Source organism: Lampetra planeri, chromosome 40 (genome assembly GCF_965212315.1).
Source record: "Lampetra planeri chromosome 40, kcLamPlan1.2.h2, whole genome shotgun sequence".
NCBI classification, from domain to species: domain Eukaryota; kingdom Metazoa; phylum Chordata; class Hyperoartia; order Petromyzontiformes; family Petromyzontidae; genus Lampetra; species Lampetra planeri.
Window position 1 is genome coordinate 10,361,834 of NC_136146.1, and position 24,055 is coordinate 10,385,888.

Here is a 24,055-nt window from a genome sequence, read left to right on the forward strand (position 1 = left end):
TGAAGGTAAGGCTGCACTGCTGAAGCCTGATGGAAATAGATGGATCTAGAAAGAATTACTGCACTTTATTGAGAAGAAAAAATAAAGCATCTGAACTTTTCAGTACCACATTCCTCGCCGCAGTGGTCGAGCATCGGTGCACGTGGACTTTAGAATGATAATATTACATTCATACCGGAGGAATACGATGAGCTTATGCAAGGGGTTTGGCTACGTACGATCGGTTGTGAAAGAAGTTCAATGTGTTCATGCAAACCGGGGTTTAGCGTGGGTATGGAAACCCACACCTTGACGACGATTATTGTTGGACAACATTGGTGGAGGATTACATCGCCAAGCTATTTATAGTTCCCCAAATTGGCCCCATGCACACCCAAGGGGGGGGGGGCACACCTTTTAGATGCCCTATAAAGTGTTGGTCACGTGATCGCTCAAAAGTAAATATTTAATTCTCGAAGGTTGCAATATGCCGACTTCAATTAAAAGCCGATGACGTTAACGCCGATGTTTGTGCGGTGACAGGCTAACTCAACCAAATAAATATTAAATACTCACAAAAAACAACTGTCGGCAGTTGCAGAACATGCTTGCCGACAAGGACACTCAATTGATTTTGATAACGTTGAAGTGTTGTGTAAAAGTAATTATTATTGGCCGAGACTAATTCGAGAATCTATTGAAATTGAGAGAAATACAAATAATATTAACCACTCTGACAACTACAGGTTTGATACGGCCTGGGAGCGTATTATTAAGTAATACACCTTACAACTGTATCCCTTATAAAGGAAACAGATGCTAATTAACTGATTATTCATATTTTTACAATAACCCCCCCCCTCCACCAACTTGCTCATTGGAACCGCTGCCCCGGACGTGCAAATCATTGGTCGCCGGTTCGATCTCCTGGCTCCACACCCCCTCCACACCTGACAGTCTTGGGGCGCTGTGGTGGCAAGATGTTAACTACCTCGCCTGTTATACAGAAGGTCGTGGGTTCGATCCCAAGCTTCATGCCTGTATATTTGGAGTTTGCGTGTCTCTCCCCGTGGTCGTGTGGATTTTTTTCTGGGTCCTCTGGGTTTTCCCTGCACATGGAGAATTATCATGCGTTTATGGCATTGGGCTGCTATAACTTTCCACGTGATAAGCCACTTTGTTGAGCTGTCATTTGTGGCCAGGTCGCTTCTGTAAAAGAGCTGCTTTGGAGCTCAGTGGGCCTTACCTGGTAAAATAAAAAATAGTTTGTGTAATTGTTTATAGTCTGTCCGTCCACCCAGCGGTGTAGACGGTTAGACCTTATCGGCAGGTCGTGTGAGTGGTACCTCCGACCTCTTCCATGACTGGCCGGTGTGGAAGAGTAGGCCAAACACTCGCTCTCTAAAGAGGCCCTCTTTAAGAGGTGTCCCGCTCAGCTGTGGCGTGGGAAAACGACGGTGCCTTGCAAAACACTGCGAAATTATGGCGAGCATGTTAATATTTGTGGTTTTTCCCGTTAGCAAGTATCGGAGAACGAACACGCACACACCGTGAAAGGCAAAAGAGAGCGCGTACGTTTTAAGTGAAGGAGGAAAATAAACCGATGTGAACGTTGACACGAGTCTGTCTGCTCGTGAAACTGCGATAAAATGACCAGAGTTGGGTCGTGTCTCCCCCTCGGGCCCTGCTGCCCAAATCACTGGACTGGTTTTTAAACTGAAACTATATTTATTTTCCCAGGTATACGGCCAACTGAGCTATGTAGCTGTTTTTCAGAAGTGACCTGGTTATCACAAATGATAGCTCAACGCAGTGGCCTTATCACCATCATCACGTGCAAATTTATAGCAGCAGCCAAAATACTTTTAAACACGTGGTGATGTTAATTCTAAATGTATCGGGAAAAACCGGAGGACCCGGATAAAAATCCACGCGGGAGAGATGCACCGCAAACCCCAAATATACAGGCGTCAAGGTCGGGATCGAACCCACGGCCTCCTCCATACCAGGCGAGGTAGTCAACATCTCGCCACCGTCGCGCTTATTCGTGAGCGGTTTAACAATTGTAGTGAACGGTGAGAGAGGGAGAGTCGGTCAAACAACGGCGGGACGCCTCCTTGGGCCCCGCATCGACACGTTCGCTTTAAAATCGACTCCTAAACATCGTGGCGGTACCATGCTCACATCGTTGGTGCACGAATGGGCCGTTTCTGGAGACGCCCGCCCCTGGAGCGAACCGTCGGACGTCGCGCCCGCCGAGCAACAAACCCGGCACAACCGAAACAGCCCCCACACACCGTTACTTTCCTATTGTCGTCTCCAATCTTCGGAGTTCCAGAGATTAAAACAAATATATAGCAACTCCCCACGCCGCCCTGTCATCGTTGCTCGAACGCGGCATATCCACCCTCGTTATTTTCGAGGAATCAGCCCCGCGTCCCCTTTTCTCCTCTTTTTCCGGTCCCGATGAGAAAACCTGCGCGGCGCTTCCACGGATTTCTTAACATCTGCGGGCAACATTTTGGGGTTTCGGGCGGGCGGGCAGCTGCGGGGTGGAACCGCGGTGCCTGGCCCCGGCCGGCCCGGGGCTGGGCTGGGGCGGGTCGAGGTTCTGGGGACGCGTGGGAACCATTAAGATAGCCACGCGGACGGCCGGGACCGCCAGCCAGGCAGCCGGCGGGCGGCGGGTGGCCACCCGCCCACCTGCGCAGGCGATTCGTTCCGACGCGGGGTGGTGTGGAGGGGTGGTGCGGGGCGGAGCGGCGGGATACCGTCGGGCGGGTGGGAGGTGGGGGGAAGTAACACACGTGCCCTTATATGGCAGATTCTGAGAGCGTGGCCCTGAGAAACAGCTGGAGTGTTACGCATCCCATCGCCAATTGTGTGGGGTTTTTAATTAGGCTTTTCTGTATTCTTCCACCGCACCTCACCACCATCCTCATCCTCCTCGCCTCCTCCACCGGTTGCGTTACAATTCCCGGTGAAGAGAAAGCAAAGTGGGGTTTCGGGGGGGGCTTGCCGGATGCGGCACGGCTGGAAGGGACAACGGCTGTGCGATGCTTCTAGAAGAATAGCGACAGAGTGGCGGTGGGGGTACGGGTTGCGTGGGGGGCCTTCATCCAGCAGTGGATTGACCGTGGCCCGATGACAGAGAGTATGACCAGTAATATTTTGGTTGTGTGTAGGCTGCCTTAGCGTAGCATCGTCGCACAGGGCATTGGGATGCTGCCTCAGTCGTTCGGCCTGCGTACGCATCTCAGGTGTTTTTCTCACCGACTGCGCTTCTCCCCCTATATTATATTTAATTTATCACAACGCGATTTTCCATAAAGCGGTGTCCCTTTCAAGAACACATCTACTGCCGCGCTATCGGGAAACAAACCGTGTCTTGATGACATTAACCTCTTTTTGCCATGCGCAGCTCCTGCGGTTGCGACCGCGTGATTTGCGCCCTTCTGCGAATGCGAGCAGTGACTCGGACGGGCGAGCACGGTCAAACGTCGGGCACGTTGGGGTTAGAAGAGCGTTAACCCCCCCCCTGCCATGGAAAAATTTGCTGACAAAAATTCCGGTTTACGAAATGTCTCCTCCGTTTCCCCTCGACTCTTGCGTTTGAGGAAATGGCAGGCTGACCATACCCGTCGTCGTGTGTCGTTTCTCGGCTGTAGCTTTCTGTGAGCGACGGCCCAAAAAAGCGGCAGGCGTCACGCTCAGCAGTTCATACTTGCAGTGGGTGGGTGTGGGGAGGTGTAGAGAGACGGTCATGGGAAGTGAGGTTCCACAGTGGGGCAGTGCGCGAGGGAAGCAGCCGAAAAGTGGAGCGTTGTGGTGAGTGGATGAGTGGTCTTGTGACCTGCAGTGTGGTGAGTGGGTGAGTAGTGATGTGACATGCAGTGTGGTGAGTGGGTGAGTAGTGATGTGACATGCAGTGCGTTGGGTGGGTGAATGGTGTTGTCACCTTCAGTGTGGTGGATGGGTGAATGGTGTTTTGACATGCAGTGTGTTGGGTGGGTGAATGGTGTTGTGACCTTCAGTGTGGTAGGTGGGTGAGTGGTGTTATGTATGACATTCCGTGTTGGTGGGTCTGTGGGTTAATGGCGTTCTATATGACATGCTGTGTTGGTGGATAGGGCGCAGTAGTGGATGAATGTTTGTGGGTGACTTGGATGGCGGGTAGATTTGAGACGGAGGTTTCTGTCCGCTTAAACCAACGCCGCGGGAGATCACCGTGGTCCCCAAGTCCGCTCGGCTAAACGCCACTCGAACGTTTCTTGGCAGTTACCCGGCTTGACCCTTGTCCACACCCTATCGGCTGCAAGCCCATACGAGTTAAGCCGAACTCGCAAGTGATGTAAACATTGTGGCGGGTTGTCGGGGTCGTTCGCTTGTATACGCAGCCAGTTCTCCTATAACGCTGCGTGTGTTTTCGTGATGAGAATTGGATATATAACGCGATCAAGCAAACGGAACTACGGTCGTGCGGCATACATCTCCAAGCTAATTCTATCTCCACGATCAAACAGCGCCCCCCACCTCCTTACGCCTCTCCCCTGTACCCCCCAGCTTTGCGTACCCTCATTTTCCTACCATCGTGTACCCTCCGTTAAAAATCGGCGCCGCTTTAAACGGGAGTGGCCGATCCCACGGGGCATTGGTATGCTGCTGGATGCTTCTGGATGCGTCCCCACGCGCGTCTCGGTCTTCGTTCGGGCCTGCGTTACGCATCTCACGTGTTATCGTGGACTGTGCGTTACACCGATTATTACATCAAATGTATTAGAACCTGGAAATTGTTTTTCCCCATAACGCGGTGTTCTTTTGGGACGCGACTACTGGTACGCTCTATAGGAGAAATGGGTCCGTGGTGGGTGGGTGGGGCGGGCGACGTCCAGGGGACAGCTTCAGATGCCACTGGGCCCCACTGGTTGATCGCGGCTAGAAAATCTATACTCGGGGTCGTCGTCGTTGCGTTTTGTTGTGCGGCGGCGCGCCAACCGCTGCTGCTCCCACCGCCGGATGACGACCTGATTACCGGCAGACCATTTGCAGGTAAACGTGGGGCCAAGTTCCAGGCTTGTGCATATTAATATGTTACGAATGTGTTCTCACACACGCTCAAGATAGTGCGTTTCAGACTTGGTCGTTTCCAGTTCGTGAAAATTAAATGCACATTTCCCCCCCCCCCTTTAGGCTAACAGAATGAACATTCAGAACAAATTAGTAGCATTGAAGCGGATGGGGGGCGGGGGGGCGACTGACTGACGGTACGAACGAGACGGGCGGTCGGGTCGAGTTGAAACAAATCGCACGGAAGAGACTACAGACGTTAGGGATCGAGACGCGGGGTTAAATGCGCTCCTGCAGATTGACTGGCAAAAGTTGCCAGGGTGATTGGGTGATGTAACACCCAGGTTGAACAATATCGCCAAAATATTTTTGGATAAATCGAAAAGGCTTGAAATTGTGTTGACCGGTTCAAAATGAAACGGGATGTACAGACGAGCACAGTGTAGTGTGTCAAGTGAGATGGGACGGCCGACATGTACAGTATACGAACAAAACTTTAGAAACCCAAGTCAAATAAAAAAAAACCTTAAATCGGACCGCGACAATACTTGGACTCGTTGGATCTGCGAGGGAGTGAATTGCGGTAACAATGCAAATAGCAATGACAAAGCAGTGACCTCGCATGGGTGATGTGCATGGTGGCATATACAGTGGTTTCTGTGTGAGTGTCGCTGGGTTATGTAATTGCCCGCAGTGTGACTACACACACACGCAAGACTTCAGGATCACAACATTTCTTTCTGGGGGACTCTGTGGGTGGGGGTGGTGTCGCCCACCCGCCCCTGTCCAAACTTCCCGTCCCACCCACCGCCGACCGCTCGTCTCTTTCACGCACGGGGGAACACCCAGGAGCGCCGGGTTGGCGTGGAAATGCGGAGCTGGCCGGCGGCGTTACCAGGAACCGGAGTTTGATTTCGCGAGCGCCGGTTGACCTCTCGCGGTCATCGTTCATGGAAGGAGTCGTGTGGGCGCATTGTCGAAGGATTTGGTTTTGATATTTTCTCTTTGTAATTCTCATGGTCGGCACACGTCACAGTCTAAACGGCGCTGTAAACTTGCGAAACAAAGACTGCATGTAAGATGATACATTCACGGCTTTGGGGAGGTTCGTGCAAACTAAACAAATAGTACGGGCAAACAACTTTATTGAGACAGGAAAAACAAGACCCTGCATATGACATCGCAGATGGTGTAAATTACATGGCACATTCGAGAGGCAAGACAGTACTTGGATCCAGAGGGAAAACCTCTGGCCCATCACTCCAGCAGTGTGGATCTAGAGGGATAACCTCTGGCCCATCACTCCCGCGTGGATGCTTCCAGTGTGGATCTAGAGGGATAACCTCTCACCCATCACTCTCGCAGTGTGGATCTAGAGGGATAACCTCTGCTCCATCACTCCCGCAGTGTGGATCTAGAGGGATAACCTCTCACCCATCACTCTCGCAGTATGGATCTAGAGGGATAACCTCTCGCCCATCACTCTCGCAGTATGGATCTAGAGGGATAACCTCTGGCCCATCACTCCCGCAGTGTGGATTTAGAGGGATAACCTCTGGCTCATCACTCCCGCAGTGTGGATCTAGAGGGATAACCTCTGCTCCATTGCTCCCGCGGTGTAATGGAGCGACTGCCTTCTCGAAGCAACCATGGCAACGTGCCATCAAGGCTCCAGCAATGGCCCGTGCCACTGCAAAACCCGACACAGCCCTGCCGAAGCAGGCGGAGCCGATCGGCCATTCCTGTTTGGAGCAGCGCTGATTTTTTCTTTTTTTAACGAGGGTACACGATGTACCCACCCCCGCAGGGCTTGGGGGGATAAGGCGGGGGGGTATCGTGGAGACAGAATTGGCTTGGAGTTGTCTGGAATGAGATGCAAGCAATTTAATTATATATTTTTTATTACGATTTTCATTTTAAATCGAGCCCGACGTGATGGCAGCGCAAATCTGAAGCATTCCGTTTGGTACGCGGGCTGCCTCTTTTAAAGACAGTGTTTTACTGGGTGTGATATTCGTGATAATATCTCGTACATTAAAAATCTTGTGTGTACGTGCGTGTCATTACGTGTCGTGGGGATCGCCGTCGCAGAGATTTAGCGTACTTGGCTACGAACCACGCGACCAGAGTTCAATGCCTGCTCATCGCGACCATATAACGGCGCTGAATATTTGAACCTACTGGGCGCCTCTCCTAGGTATACCTGGTGTGATGTGTAAACATCGCCACTGGGGGAGACCAAGGCGGCCGGGCGTTGTTAACCACCTTTTGTACTCTGCCGTCCTTCATAGGCGCTACTCCCCTGACGACACTTGACCCGCCAATCTGCTGACGGCTATCTGGGGAGATCTTTGGTTTTTGTCGAACGTGTTTTGCAAACGCGAGCGCCGTTTGATGCCTCGACCCGGACGGTGGGGGGGGACTCCTGCTTTACAAACGGACGCACGGGCACTTTAGGAGGGATTTTTACGGGCGGAATATTTTACAAAAGCCAACAAAACGAATATGAAAGGGACTCTGCCTCTCGCAAGGCTCGTCAAGTCAACCACGACTCGGAGAATTCGGCCCCACCCCCTTCCACGACCTCTGTAGACCGGCACCAAACGTCCCGTCGCTTCACGGGATTCGACGGCGGCGTTGCCGCTGTCTGCTGGACGTCTGTGAAAAAGAGCTTTATAGCTCATCGACGTTGGCCCCCGCCCCCGCTTGCAGGAGGCGTTTGACGTTCAGAACCAGCAGGCCGACCCCCCCCCCCCTACCTCCCCCCCCTGGTTAATACTGCTCTTGGACAGCATCGCGTGAAGTTGTTCGCAACGAGTAAGGGCTATTGCCGTCCAAAATCTGCCAATGTCGAACGTTGCCCACGAAATAATTAAATAATTCGCCCAATTGGGACCGCACAGCAATTTTACGCACCCCCCCTCCCCCCCGTTATAACGCGGAACTCGCGCCGTTCTCCCTCGCGTTGAGTGGGTGACGATTCTTCGGCCTGTTACAAGTGGAAATCATGATTGTTGTTGACACAGCAGTGACATTTTTAGAGCAAAACAGAGAAGTACGTTGCCTTAGCCTTCGTCAAACTGATGTTATGCATCGCTGAGCACCGCGGCCTATCTGCGTGTCTTGAGGAACAAAAACTGCTTGTTCTTTTGGTTTTATCGCCCGATTACCAAAACTCGATCGTCTTTTCCCCGCCTGCCCAATGTAGAGCACCACAAACGCCTTCACATTAACACAGTGGGCCTTGAAGTATAAAAAAGTCATGGGCGACGGTTGACTTGTAACACGATGTGGAATTATTTTGCTATGTCTAAATGTGACCGCACCTCAAGATGGTGCGCAGACGCTGCGGGAATGATTTAATTCAGAGGCACAGTCGTTCGGGAAAGGACTTGAGGCCTGGACTTGACTGGGCGCAGGGAGTCACCAGCACGGGCGGCTGGGGGTCTGTTGTTCCAGAACATCGGGGACAGCGGAGGAGAATCGGCAACTTCCAATCGAATCCCCGTTGTGCTTCTCACTGTGATTTTGCTTTTTGCGTGTTCGTTTGTTGTCCTTCCACCGCACCTCCGATGAGCGCACGGTGCCAAAGAAGTTCAACGTGCATGCAAATGATGAACACGCCAACTTGTGTGTCTGTCTGCACATCCCACCCCCTAATCCTCGTACATACGCTCGTTGCCAGCACCCCTTCTGCACTCTAGCTGCTGCACTTGCCAGGTTGCGCGCGCGTGATCCCGGCAAAAACCCGCAGGCACGCACTTCTGATTAGCACGGTTGGCTACATACGGCACGAAATAAGTTCTGCATACGTACACGCACGCCCCTAATGCCCCACTCCCTTCTTCCCGCTGCTCCACCGCTCGGCCAGGGCCGTGCGAGAGAGAGGGGGGTATGTTAAATACCTCGCCTGGTATAAGGAGGATGTGGGTTAGATCCCGACGCTGATGACGCATGGTGTGTATATGTGGAGTTTGCATGTTCTCCCCGTGGTCCGGTGGATATTTCTCCGGGTCCTCAGGTTGTTCCTTCTGCATGTAGAATAATTACGCACATTTAGAGTATTTGGCTACTGCTATACATTTCCACGTGGTGATAAGTCACTTTGTTGGGGCTATCATTTGTGGTCTGGTCGCTTCTGAAGAAGAGCTACACAGCTCAGTGGGGCCTTTACAGGGTAAAATAAAACAAACGGTTTATTCGTAGTTTTAAATAGTTGATTTGCCGATGGCAAAACGGCGACTGGGCATTCCTCCCCCCATCCCCCCGCTACGATTCAATTGCTCGTTTGCTTTCCAGGGGTCACGATTCGGTCGAGAATCCATTCCGCGTCGCCCCCTGGTCGTTGCTGCACGGCTCGTTTTTATCACGCGTCGTCTCGCGACTCTTCGTTTTGTGGGGCGCCACGGTGGCTAGGAGATGTTAACTTCCTCGCCTGGTATGCAGGAGGACATGGGTTCGACCCCCGACGCATGCTGCATGTATGTGGTGTTTATGTGGATTGATCTCCGGGTCCTCCGATTTTTTTTTTTCCCCTCCACATTTAGGAACATGCACTTAGATTATTTGGCTGCTGCTATACATTTCCACACGATGATGAGCTATCATTTGTCATAGCCAGCTCGCTTCTGAAAAAAGAGCTATATAGTTCAGTGGGGCCTTACCCGGTAAAATAATAATTGTTTGATAGTTTTTTTGGTTTATTGCTTCCGTGATAAGCTTGCCACGCCGTTGCGAGCGATCCGGGAGGGTTTTTTTCTTTCTGTTTACCTCGGCCAAGCGCCCTCCGCTGCTGCTGCATCCAGATCATTCTTTTTTTATTTGGGGCGCGTCGTCAGATGTTAGCGTCGCATTCCGGGCGGCCCGCCGACGAAATCGGCCGCATTCCGGGCGGTTTGGTCACGGCCCGCGTGAATGTCGGTAACACTGTGGCCTTTAACAAAAGCACGTGTGTGTGTGATGGGCAGCGTTTGAGGCGGTGGCCCTTCTTCGGAGCACGTCAATCATTTAAACGCGCAAGTCGCAACGCGTGCGCGATGAATCACCTGTTGAATCATTTTAGTTACATTAATTTTTGTAAGTCCCGTACGGTGTCCGTTATTGGCACTGAGTGTGTTGCCGGTGTTAATTGTGCACCACGGACAACGCCACCACCACCACCACCGAATGATGACGCGTCTGATTATGTGAAGGTGGCTCGGTTGTGTGTTGAACCCCACCCCAGTTCGGCGTACGTAGATTATTTTCCCGCGCGGAGGCCGGCAATTCCGGTTTCTTGGTTGCCCGCGTCATGTCCCCCCCTCACTCGTCCTCCCAGTCTCCCCCCCTCCGTTCCCCGCTCCCCGTTCCCCACCCCCCTCCCCACACACGCACCCCCCCCCTTCCCACGGAGGAAGGCAACGAAGGAGGAGGGAGCAATTCCTCAGTTTGATAACACAGCTGACTCGTATTTGTCCGCGTGCGGTTTATCCGACTTGCGGATTTAACCACGCGCACCTGAGGTGTTGACAAAATAAGAATAAATTAATAACTCGTGGATTGAGTTGTTATTCTTGCAAATGTTTATTACAAGTCTCGCGTGCTTAAAACCGAATGAATGTGTGTGCTCCGGTTAATCTGAAATCCACGTGATTGCCCCTACAGTACAGTAGTTGCAATATCTTTACAGCAGTGAGTGGTGGAGTTTGATTGCTGTTGGCGTGGCTCTGCTGCTGTCTGCTGAGTGGGCCGAGTCTTGGTTGTGGGGTGGGAGCAGGAAAGTGTTCTCACGGAGCACGTGCATCATCGACCGGTCGATTCTTGACTACAAATGTTCGTTGTGTTCATTAACAAACTACATTTTCTGACCTTAAACACAATGTACATACCTATATTGGTGGTTTTTGGCATAAAGATCTGCGGAAAATGGACACTTTTAGATTATCTGTGATTTTCTTTTTTATCCGCGGCCGCCCTCCCCGTCATTGTCGAGAGCCTCCTGTAATCACATAAATAATTTAGCACACTCGATATTCTCACTGTTGTACTTTGCGCGCAAGGCTAGGCCTCGGCAAGGCAAGGTAAAAGGTAAAAACAACGAGCCTACCTTTACCCTACCTTTTACCTTATCACAATACAATCACTCTACTCTACTTTTTACCCTTTAGCAGGTAAGGTAAAAGGTAAAAAGCAACGAGCCTACCTTTACCCTACCCTTTACCTTACCCCTTGGCATGTCGACACCTTTACCCTTTTACCCAGTAAAATGGGTAAAGTACCTTACCTTGCCGAGGCCTACGCAAGGCTGTGTGTGCTATGGCCGCTTGAGGAAGGCTCTGCTGTGAGTTTCGCAGTTGGCAGTTTTAACAATCTGTGGTGGGGTGGGGGGGGGGTGGTTGGCTGTGTCACTGTGAGTGTGTGTAGGGGAGCGGTGGTGTAGCAGTTAGCGCGCTGCGCTACGAACCTGGCGACCTGAGTTTGATTCCCGCTCATGGCCAATACCAGTGACGACTATCTGAACCGTTCCCTTGGCCGCCCCTCAGTTGGCTCAGCCCCAAATGAGCACCTAGTGCGGTGTCTAGTCAACATCGCCACTAGGGAGATGAAAGGTGGCCGGGCATGGTGCTGGCCCACCCACTCCCTCGTGTACCGTACCGTCCTTCACAGGTGCTCGCTAACAGCACTTGCCCCAACAGTCTGTTGAGGCTATACTGGGATCGTTGTTGGTGTGTGTGTGCGCGATCTCGATTTGAGTTTTTTTTCCAGTATAAATTTCAGTTTTGGCAAACGTCTCTTCGAACGGCGAGTCACGTGATCGTCAGCGACCACTACTAGGAAGCAGGCGGCGCGGAGTATTTTACAGTTAATGCCACGGTGGCTCGGGGATGTTGACTCCCTCGCCTGGTATGCAGGAGGTCGTGGGTTCGATCCCGACCCTGATTATGCTTGTATATTCGGAGTTTGCATGTGTCTTTTTCTGGTCATGTGGATTTTTTCTCCGGGTCTTCCGTTGTTTCCCTCCACATTTAGAATCAACATCACGCATTTAGATAATTTGGCTGCTATACATTTCCACGTGATGATCAGCCACTTGTGTTGAGCTATCATTTGTGGCAGCCAGGTAGCTTCTGACGAAGAGCTACATAGCTCAGTGGGGCCTTACCTGGCAAAATAAAAATAGTTTAAGTTATTGTTTCAGCTCGCTTACCCGGTGAGCTGACGAATGAGTCTCACGACCAAACTCGGCAAATAGCAGCGGCGGTTCGCTTGAAACTGCGCCGGATATCTTCGGGAAAAGCCAGCAAGTGAAGGGTAACGATCCAGGCCGTCAGATGCACCGTGTCACCAGAGTCGGCTTCTTCATAAGCGTGTCACGATACAAACACGAAGAACCTATCAGATTTAAAGTGGGCTTCCAACAAATACAGGTTTATTTACTCTAATGTAATAGCAATTCATCTGGGCCAATTATTAGCATTATATAAAGGCTAACCAACCTCCAAAGTCACCCGCTAGCTCTGCGTGTTGGTGTGCGTGCGCGCGGCCAGATGATCGGCGTGTCGTCATTGACACCGGGCACAAGCGGCACCGTGCGTGCCTCACCCTCTGGACGACGCGGTGCTGTGGTCCGGAAAACTCTATGAAATAGTTTTACTTATTTGATTTTTGTTAACAAAGTTGCTTTGAGTGTCCGTGCCACGTGTGCAACTTTACCGGCCCGCTGCGAAAGGAACAAAGTGGAGAGCAAAATCAATCGAGCAAATTTATGTTTTTGCCTCGTTGCCACTTTTTATGGCGATCGTCATGAGATGCGGCGTCCGTTGGCATCTCTTTCGCACACAGTTGTGCAGTACCCTGCCGCTTGTTAGAGGGCGGCCCGATGTGAAGACATGTCACAGAACCACTTCTAAGATTGTATCCGCACACGAGGGGGCATTCTACACTCGCCCACGTCTGTTGGTCCAATGGCGGTCAGACTGCTACTTTTTATCCAATTATCGGTGACTGGGCTGATACTATAAACCTACTACACACAAGAAACCGCTTTAATCGCAACTCAGAATATGGAAGTTTATCGGTCTCAGAGTCTATGGGACTCTGGTGAGAGTCTATGGGTCTCTGGTGAGAGTCCCAATCATCTTGCGTTGGCGTCACCGCAGCCGCTTTTGTTACCCCTGCGCCGATCCGGCGCTGGTGTTCTCCGAGCTACGGTTTAATTCGCGTGCAAACTAGAAAGGCTAAAAAATATGTTTACCAGGTAAGGCCCCACTGAGCTATGTAGCTCTTTTTCAGAAGCGACCTGCCCATCACCAATGATAGCTCAACGAAGTGGCTCATCATCGGTTGGAAATGTATAGCAGCCAAATACTCTTAAGCTCGTGACCACGTGGACAGCTATGCAAACTCCAAATAAAAAACAGGCGAACAATCCCATGACCTTCTGTATACCAGGCAAGGTCGTTAACATCTCCCAGCCACCGTGGCGACCACGGTGGCGGCAGCGGTGTCAAGTTTCGGTGGGCCGTGTTGCCGAGGGCCGCGTTATACGGGACCGGCCAAAGAAGTGGTGGAGGAGTAAAAAAGGGAAGGATCTTCCGTTTGGACTATTACTGTCATAGCTCATCGTATTCCTCCAGGGTAAACAAATGTTCTGATTGTGATGGGCAGGGTGAGTGGGAACGTGCATCACCCCCCGTGGGAGCAACCAGGGAGTCACCTTGAAGGTACAAGTTCATACCTCGGTGGGCTTTACCTGTTTAAGATGAAAAAAATAATTTAGTTTTACTCATATATATTTTGAAAGTGATTGTTATACCTTCCCTATGCTTTACACTCCTGTGGTGTTGTTGATTCGTTTGTTGTCAATGTTCTGACCTCGTGGCCCCCCCTTACTGGACATCTGTGAGAAACGTTCTTACAGTTCAACGGATTCCTCCGCTATTAACAAATAGAGATCCTGATTTTGTACCCCGAAGCGGGTAGCTCTTGCAATGTCCGTTTTCCGTGGTGGTCGTCAACCACGTAAGGAGGGGGGGTGGGGAAATTTCCCCCCAAAAAAGTGACGTTGCGAACACCAACCGCTGGACTGTCAACGCGCACCCCAAACGGGGTCGCCCTGCACAGTTACCCAGCGAGGCTGCGCGCGTCACCAACTGGCCAGAGACGTTTGAAGCTTTTGTTGTCGTCACCCTCTGCTCCCCACCCCATGCTTCCTGACCACCCCCACCGCCCTCGCCATGCAACCTCGCCAACAACCACGACAGCCGTCCATTCGTCACCGAGTGACGGCGACTGTCACCACGGTGCCTGTGCCAGGTCACTACAACACCCGTGTGTAACCCCGGCACACTCCACGCCGCTAGACCACCAGTAGCAGCAGCAGCAGCAGCCTTTGTCTATCCACTGTTGGATGAAGTCCTCCCTACCCCACACCGTCTCACCCCCACCCCTGCATGGTCCGGCGCTGTTACCAGCAGTCGGATGGGAAGGATTGGACAGTCGAGACAGACTGACAGGATGGGACTGATGAATGGGACGGAGGGAAAGGACGGGACGGAACGGGGCTGAGAGGAGGGGTGGGATGGGGCAGAGTCATCGGCACACATCACGAGTTTCACCCAATTAGTCATCAGCATGAAACTAAAATACATTTTAAAAACTCAAGCGTGCGAATATTTCCGTTGCTAATTTTTTTACGAACGAGATTAAATGCGGCTCCCCGCCCCCTCCAGCTGTTAGCGCCGCTGGCGCTTGTTTGCTTTCTGGCTCCGGCTTCCGCCGACCTCGGCCCCCGCGGTGCGATAACGGGCGAGAGGTTCCAGCCCCCCCCTTCGCCCCATCCTCCCACTCCACCCCGAGTCCAAGGTCTGCCGACGGCGAGTTACCACGGCGACAACATCCTGTAGCTACAGAGTCGCGTGCGAGGTCGGGGAAGGTTGACGGGATGGGGAACAGCGGGGGGGGGGGGGGTCTGTCGGGTCGTCACGCAGAGACCCATAGACTTGTCACGCAGAGACCCATAGACGCGTCACGCAGAGACCCATAGATTCTCATAGACTTCCATCGGCTATCACCTTCTTTGAGCGGTCGCTCACAGGCGCTCGCCCACCGGCTCGGCAACATCGCGGCTGTGTACACGTCCCCTGCCTTGACCCCCCCCCCCACCTTGTGCCTTTTTATAGGTGGGCAGAGGCAGGGCCATCTCGCTATTTATATTTATTTTTCCTCCTCCACTCCTGCGCTCGTGTGAGCGTTGCCGCCCCTGGCCACGCTGCCCGTTGTATGTCACCACTCGTCGCATTCATGTTGTCGGAAATACCCAGCAGGCCAACTTTGGAAGGCTTGGTGCAGGGAGAGAGATTGGAGACCGAGACCCACGGACTCTCGCAGAGACCCTTGGACTTGCTTAGACCCCATAGGTTTGCAACGAGGCCCAGAGACTTGCAGAGACCTATAGACTCGTGTAGAGAGCCATAGACATGTACGGAGATCTACCTGGCCATGGGGACAGGCGCTTGTGGCCCAGTGGTTGGGGCTGGGGTTAGCGCGCGTGCCCAGAAACAGAGCACCACACTCACAAGGGTGGCACGAGTGATGGCCGCAAAGAAGGAAGTGCCAGTTTCCTGCCGTGATACCGTGCTTCTCGGCGCTTCTCGGTGCTTCTCGGCGCTTCTGGGCACTTTTTGGCGCTTTGTAGCGCTTCTCGACGATTCTCGACGCTCCTTCCTGGCCCCCGCGGCTCACGAATATCTGCCCCCGGGTGAATAAACGCTGCGAGGCGCTGGCTGGGGGTCGTTCGTGCGCACCTGCCGCGGAAGCGCCGAGCGCGCCGATTGAGTCACGAGTGAGAACGCACGCACCAAGTATTTAGTGGGGCAGGCTGACGATGATGGTGGGCGATGGGGATTCTGGTGACGATGGTAATTACGAAGGTGTTTGTGGTGATGGCGCAATTATGACAACACGACAATGATTACGATAATGTGGTAAGAGTGGTGGGTGGACTGGCGAATGACGCTTGCGTGCGTGGGGAACAGCAATGGTGCAGTGGAAAGCGCACTGTGCCACGAACCCGGTGACCCAACTCCAAATATCTGCTAAGGCTATACGGGGAGGGATCTTTATCTTTGCTACCATATTGTGATGGATTTTGTGTGTGCTACATTGTGATTGGGTGCGAGATGTTAACGACCTCGATGGTATACAGGAGGTCGTGGCTTCAATCCTGACCTTGACTGACACCTGTTATACATTTGGAGTTTGCGTGTCTCTCTTCCCGTGGACACGAGGATTTTTGTCCGGTTCCTCCGTTTTTTCCCTCCACATTTCGTATCAATAGTCATGCATTTAGGTAATTTGGCTGATGTCCATTTCCACGTGATAAGCCGCTTCCTTGGGCTATCATTTGTGTGACCAGGTCACTTCTGAAAAGGAGCTATATAGCTCAGTGGGCCTTAGCTGGTAAAATAAAAATAGTTTATTCTGTAAGCATACTTGAGTTTGTGAATGTATACGTGCACAGCCTGGCACAAGCGCCGTGGTGACGTCACAGTGGCGAATGGCGGTTGTTGTTGTATGGGTGTGCAGTAGTGCAGTGGGGTGATTGTGCTGCACTACGATCCTTGCGACCCGAGTTCCATTCCCGCTGCTCACCAGCTCAAAGTGGCGAATATCTGAAGCGGTCCTGGGTCTCCCTTTTGTCAACTCGACCTAAGAATCAGTACCTGGTGCTGTGTGTAAACATCGGCATTGGGGCGAGTCCAGAGGCGGCCAGAAGTTGGTGGTAGCCTCGCCCACGCGCCCCCTCGTGTGCCGTGCCGGCATCCATGTACAGTGAGGGAAATAAGTATTTGATCCCTTGCTGATTTTGTACGTTTGCCTACTGACGAAGAAATGATCAGTCTATAATTTTAATGGTAGGTTTATTTGAACAGTGAGAGACAGAATAACAACAAAAAAATCCAGAAAAACGCATGTCAAAAATGTTATGTATGGATGTTGAACTTCTTTCGCACCGTACGTAGCCAACCGTGCTAATCGGTGGTGCATAGGTGCTCACAAATGGCACTTGCCCATAATAGACATTTTTTTGGGTTGGATCTCATAAATAAATAAATGCGTCGTTAAACCCGCCACCACCCGACACAGCCAATTAGTCAGGTTTGTTACGTAAACAAAACGTGCCAATTAGTTACTAGTTGAGCAGTAACCGGTTGTGTGTTGGAGAGTACACACACTACAACATTTACAATTCGAGTACCATGATGTTTCACTGGTAACAACAACCAGTGTCATCAGGCGACCGCCACAGAGTTGTGGAGAAATCCTCCTCCTGTTTCGCTCTCGCAACGAATTGCCGCGTTTTGTTTAAGTGACACAACTTTACCAATTAGCTGTGTCGGGTGGTGGCGGGTTGAACGACGCAATAATTTTTAATCCGACAATCTGTTGAAGGACTATAGGCGGCAAGTATTTACCTCTCTGTCCGTGTTGTCTCCCAGGTGTGTGCGCGTGCAGGTGAGGGCTTCCCCGTGTCACAATGCGGGAGTACAAGCTGGTGGTGCTGGGGTCTGGTGGAGTGGGGAAGTCCGCACTGGTGAGTTGCGTCACCCCCCCACCATGAACAACAACCGCCATTCGCCACTAAGTGGCGGTGACGTTACCACGACGCTTGTGCCAGGCCATGTGCACCTTGAGGCCACGTGAAGTGTCGAACGCCCGCTGGCAGGAGGTCACGGGGCAGACCCAGCAGGTGCCACGGGTCGACTGACCGAGATGACTGGCCGATGCACCACCTGTGCCTCCTACTGTGCCAAATTGCTGTGCTTTAGCCACCCGGCGCTCCGCTCGTTGTTGTGAGCATCGCTCCTCCGCCCTCCGTTGTTGTTGGAGGGCGACTGCCTCCAACTGCCCAGTAGCGTCCTTCACGAGCCTCTTCCAGAGAGGACGATCTTAACACCATCACGCACCCACGCAACCACCTCACCCGCTCACCGCCGACCTGGCAGACTTTTCACCGCGACACCGTCCGCGTGTCCCCCAGGGCGATGTGAAGCGTTGGGCGAGTGACGTTGCGCTGGGCGCCGAGGGCAGTCTTTCCGTCTTGTGCGGCACCGCACATTCCTGCAACAACCACCACCAACAAAAGACAGAAGAGATCTCCCGTATTATAGCCTTAACAGACTGTAGGGGCAAGTGCTGGTTAGCGAGTAGCAACTATCAAGGCCGGAATGCTACACGAGGGGGTGGGTGGCCAGCACCACACCCTTTGTTTCCCCGGTGGTGATGTTTAGACACATCACCAGGTATTAATTTGAGGCCGAGTCGACCTAGGGGAGACCCAGGACCGGTTCAGATAACCGTCACTGGTGTTGGCCATGAGCGGGAATCGAACTCGGGTCGTTGCGTTCGTAGCGCAGGGCGCTAACCGCTACACTACCGCTCCCCCCCACCACCACCAACACACACGTGCGCGATGGTCCGTGAAGCCGCGCCGTGTGGGGGTTATCCACGTTTGCGTGCCGGGGGGGAGCCAGGGACATCCCAGCACAAGCAACGTCGAGTTTCCGTGACGCGTGTGCCAAGCAGCTGGTGATTGACGTTGTGGAAGACCCGGTGAGGACAACAGCGGTGACGATGAGGACGATGATGATGTTCAGGGCTGGATTAAGTTACGGGAGGCAGGGGGCCCAGGATGTTTCTATGTTTTTTTTTGGGGGGGGGGGGGGGGGGCTCCTTTGTATAGTCAGTTCCTTGCCTTCACTGTTTTTTACCACTAGCACCACCAGCCATTGAATTTTTATTTTATTTTACCAGGTAAGGCCCCACTGAGCTGTTTGATAGCTCATGAAGTGGCTTATCACGTGGACATTTATAGCAGCCAAATACTCTAAACCCAGAGTCTCTGGGTCTCCGTGAGGAGTCCATAGGTGTCTGTGAGGAGTCTCTGGGTCTCTGAGGAGTCCATGGGTCTCTGTGAGGAGTCCATGGGTCTCAGCCAGAGTCCATGGGTCTCTGTGAGGAGTCCCTGGGTCTCTGTGAGGAGTCCCTGGGTCTCTGTGAGGAGTCCATGGGTCTCTGTGAGGAGTCCATGGGTCTCTGTGAGGAGTCCATGGGTCTCTGCGTGAGGAGTCCATGGGTCTCTGTGAGAGGAGTCCATGGGTCTCTGCGAGAGGAGTCCATGGGTCTCTGCGAGAGGAGTCCATGGGTCTCTGCGAGAGGAGTCCATGGGTCTCTGTGAGGAGTCCATGGGTCTCTGTGAGGAGTCCATGGGTCTCTGTGAGGAGTCCATGAGTCTCTGTGAGGAGTCCATGGGTCTCTGCGTGAGGAGTCCATGGGTCTCTGCGTGAGGAGTCCATGGGTCTCTGCGTGAGGAGTCCATGGGTCTCTGCGTGAGGAGTCCATGGGTCTCTGCGTGAGGAGTCCATGGGTCTCTGCGTGAGGAGTCCATGGGTCTCTGCGAGAGGAGTCCATGGGTCTCTGCGTGAGGAGTCCATGGGTCTCTGCGAGAGGAGTCCATGGGTCTCTGCGAGAGGAGTCCATGGGTCTCTGCGAGAGGAGTCCATGGGTCTCTGCGAGAGGAGTCCATGGGTCTCTGCGAGAGGAGTCCATGGGTCTCTGCGAGAGGAGTCCATGGGTCTCGGTCTACAGTCTCTCTCTGGACCTCGTCTTCCGAGTACCTGCCGGGAATTTGCCGACGACGAGTGGCGACGTATAAAACTAATCGCGTCGCCGGTGCACGGGCAGCCCGGGGAGCAGTCTTGCGCGATCGCGGTGGCAAAGAGAGGAGGGTCACACGTTTGGCGCACAGCGGCCCTTCGCTGGCTGCGCGTGCGACGGTCGGATGTACGTGCCGCCGTTAAAATTGATGCGTCGGCGCGTCCATTACAAGCTCTACTTCACACGCGCGCATCGCACAAAAACCAAGGGGGACTTACGCCGAATGTTCATTAGACGTTGTCTTGGCATTTGCCGGCACGTTTCACCGCACGTTAATTGGGTCGTTGTTGGCTGTCGTTCTTGTTAAGTCTCTAGGTCTGTAGGGCAATTTTGCTGCTTGTTGGAAACCGTGGCGCGCGCCTGCCGCAGGATTTGCGATAAATGTGAAACGGCGTACGACAGGCGTCGCCGTTGCAAACATCAAACGATGACAGCGGTGGCTCTCTGGGTGTGTGTGTGGGGTGGAAGGGCTGGGGGGGTTGGGGGTCTGGTGGCTTACCGCTGTAGACGGGGGGGAAATCCATAATGGAGGTTTTTTGGGTTGGATCACGTAAATGTGTCGTTTAAACCCGCAACCACCTTGACACAGCCAACCCTTACTGGTTGGCCGTGTCGGGTGGCAGTAGTGAAATTCACGTTGTTAAGTATTTGGCTACTTAATGATGATAAGCCACGATGTGGGGCTATTACTTGACATTCTGAACAAGAGCTACACAGCCCAGTGTGTGGGGCCTTCACCTGGTAAATAAAAAAACGTAGTTTCTCTCCTGGATAAAATCAGTAAAATATTAGTTCAATCATGTGAAATGTTTGTGGTCTGTTCACACGGCAAATCGTACTGCCGGAACACCGCCACCCACGGCCGCGCCCGGGGTACCCAGAAAAACTTTGGCGTCGGTAATTTGAGCCGGTCGTTCCGTTGCGGCCGGGAGCGTTCCCCACCACCCCTCGGGTTAGGCTCCTCCACCGCCGCAGTTTTCCTCGGTGGAGAGATTACGTTTCTGTTGTTGTTGCTGCTGCTGCTGCTGCTTTAAACTTGGCCTGAAATAAAATTTCAAGACGGGGAGGGGTGGTGGTTGGGTTTGGAGCGTACCTTGCCTCATCCACGCAGCTCCTCGGTGGCGAGATGTTAACCACCTCGCCTGGTATACAGGAGGTCGTGGGTCGAACTCGACCCTGGCGCCTACTGTATATTTGGAGTTTGCGTAAATTTTTCTCGTAGTCCTCCGGTTTTCCGCTCCACATTTAGAATCGACGTCACGCATTTTTTACATTTGGCTGCTATAAATTTGCACTTGATGATGATGATAAGCCACTTCATTGAGCTATCATTTTTGTTGGCCAGATAGCTTCTGTAAAAGAGGTACATACCAGCACAGTAGGGCCTTAACAGGTAAACTAAAAATAGTTTATAGTGTGGTGGAATGCACTCCGGCTCTCACCATAGCCTGCAAATTAAGCCCCCCCCTTCCACTATTGAAGTCCCTTTATTTATTTTTATTTACTTTGGTCTTTAATCAGTTGACCTTGCTTCGGGTGCACTATGTCTTGCGAGGGCGCAGGATATTTATATATTTTGCTGTTGTCTTTCATGGCCGGTCAGAATCTGTATTTATACTGCAGGAGGGATCTGAGCTATAAAGCTCACAGATGTCCACTAGGGGCACAGGGTTAGAACGTGACAACAACAAACAGTACATAAAACACGATAGGAGTGCACAGTACAAGAAAGGTAAACAAATCGCCCACATACAAATACAACCAAACCATCCCCATCCTACCAGGCAAAGCCCACAAATGACACTGTATACAAATTAATTGTCACACGGGGGTGAAATGCTCGTGCTGTTGTGCCTAACATTTACACACCTTTTCCCTGTGTTATCCGCAGACGGTACAGTTCGTGCAAGGAATATTTGTGGAAAAGTACGATCCCACCATCGAAGACTCCTACCGGAAGGTGCGCTGATTTGTTGTTACATGCTTTCATTCAACTCGCTCTGTCTGCTGTCGTTGTCGTTGTTGTTTTCGTTGTTGTATCCTCAAATCTTGTAACTCAATTTTAACCCACTTCCCAATGTGGTATCAACTGCAAACTTGGTATGCTTATGTCATACTGATGACTACTATATTCTATCATAAAAAATAAAAACATATATTTTTAAACATAATTATTTATTTGTGATGTTTCGGCTTGGGTCTAATTGTCCACGGTTAACTGACGTTGACTGTAATTGGCCACGGTCCCTTACGTTATGGCAAGCTTCTGGGCCACTTCCTGGAGTCGTGGAGTTCTTCCATTACTAGTACATTTCATGAAAGCGTTTATTGTTGTTGTTGTTGGTATCGTTGTTATTGTTGTTATTGTTGTTGGCACGGCGTGCACACGCGCCGAGGATGATGTGGACGCTGACACGCACCGCTCAGGTCACCAAAGTGGCCGGGTTGGTCGCGTTCGTGTCTTGGGGAGTTTCCCCGTCTCATCATCATCGTCGTCGTCGCATCCTCTTTGTTTTATGATTACCACTCACTTTTATTTAACTCACTTTGTTTGTTGTTGTTGTATCCTCAAATCTTGTAACTAAATTGTAACCCACTTCCGAATGTGGTATCGACTACTTATGTCATACTGATGACAATACTATATTCTATCAAAACAAATGTAAACATTCTTTTTTATATTTTATGTTTCGGCTTGGGTCTAATTGTCCACGCTCAACTGACGTTGGCTGTAAATCACCACGGCTCCTTACGTTGTGGCAAGCTTCGGGACCACTTCCTGGAGTCGTGGAGTTCTTCCATTACTAGTACATTTCATCAAAGCGTGTTTTAAAAAAAGTTTTTAAAAATATTACTTATTTTACTTGATCGTTCTTGATCGTTCCATTTGTAGTTTCCCTTTGGTTAGATCGCCGCCACCACCCGACAGCCAAATTAGTTGTTAGGTTGTGTGACGCAAGCAGAACGTGCCGATTAATTGCCGCTTCATTGGCTCATTGTAAATGTTGTGCCGTGGGTTTTACTCTCCAACACGCAGCCGTGTGCTGTGCGAGTAGCGAATTGGCCACGTTTTGTTTACACGACTTAAACTTACGTGATTTGAAGCTTTCGTGACTGCAGGAATCCATACTCTTTGGTTCTTTCGGTAAAGTCACGTTGGTAGAAAAAAATAAATAAAATAAAAATCATTTTTAACGACGTTTCGATAACTAAATAAATAACCTCGTGTTGTAACAGCTCTCTCGCTGGTTCAGCAGTTCCACTGCTGGGTTTTTATTTCCACCTGATGATGACCGCTTGTGTTGCGATGGAAACGTCGTGATATATGATTTATTATTTAATTTTTCTACCTACTTGACTTTACCGAATGAACCGAAGAGTATACAACCTTGCTTAATTGGCCATGTGTCGGGGTGGCGGGTTTAACGACTCGTTTGTATTCGTGTCACCTAACCAAAAACAAACCGCCATGGTGCATCATATTGGTCGCGAAAGCCCTCCCACTACTACGTGCCAAACCGTTTCATTCGTCCGCCCTTTCGTTCGGTTGTGCCCGTAAATTGTTTGTTCATTCTGACAACAACAACCGCCATTCGCCACTAATTGGCGGTGACGTCACCACGACGCTTGTGCCAGGCCATTCTGACGCCCCCTATATCACTGCCGTGTGATAATTAGCAAGCCTCCCGCGGAGTCGTCTCGCTCGTCGGGGTTCGCATCCGCGTTGGCGGGGGGGGCTGGGGGGGAGGGCGGCTTGCTGACATCCATCCGTGTGCTTGGGGCGGACTTATTACTCCCTCGCGAGGTTTCTCCGCCATCCAGCAGTGGAATGAGCGATGCTCTCTGACGATGATGTAACTCTTGAGGTTAGGACCAAGTGTCGGGAGGAATGCCGCCACTTGAGTTGACCGTCGATTATCCGGCTGATTCCATCGTTACCCGGCGGTCCCGGGCCTATCCGTCAAAACCGCTCCAAAGGCTGTAACCAGTCCGGCTATCGGCACAGCGTGTGTTCCAAAACACAAAGTAGTTACGCTTGATTTCACTGTCAAATATTATATACACTACATTATACACTACATGCAACTTAAACAAGGAAAATACTGCACGTGTATCCATCGCCTCATGCAGAGGCTTCGAGATCGGAGTGGTAAGTACGGTGCAGTGAATACAGTAACCTATTACAGGAGGATATTTTTGTCTTTTTGTATGTTTATCCGTGCAGATTTCACACAGTAAACGCATTTAAAACACTAATATATATAAATACCCCCGAAGCGGCTGGGCAATCTAGTCTCCTCTCCTGTTCAAC

At 51.6% G+C, this 24,055-nt stretch overlaps 1 protein-coding gene across 1 annotated transcript in view; it reads left to right on the plus strand.

Annotated features, from left to right (window-relative positions):
- Positions 1-24,055, plus strand: part of LOC144731865 (ras-related protein Rap-1b) — a 54,672-nt gene that overhangs the window by 21,356 nt on the left and 9,261 nt on the right. Inside the window, exons 2-3 of the mRNA XM_078613165.1 lie at positions 17,526-17,620; positions 21,635-21,703. Coding sequence (XP_078469291.1) covers positions 17,564-17,620; positions 21,635-21,703 — 126 coding nt within the window. The 5' untranslated portion in view covers positions 17,526-17,563. The remainder of the gene's footprint in view (positions 1-17,525; positions 17,621-21,634; positions 21,704-24,055) is intronic.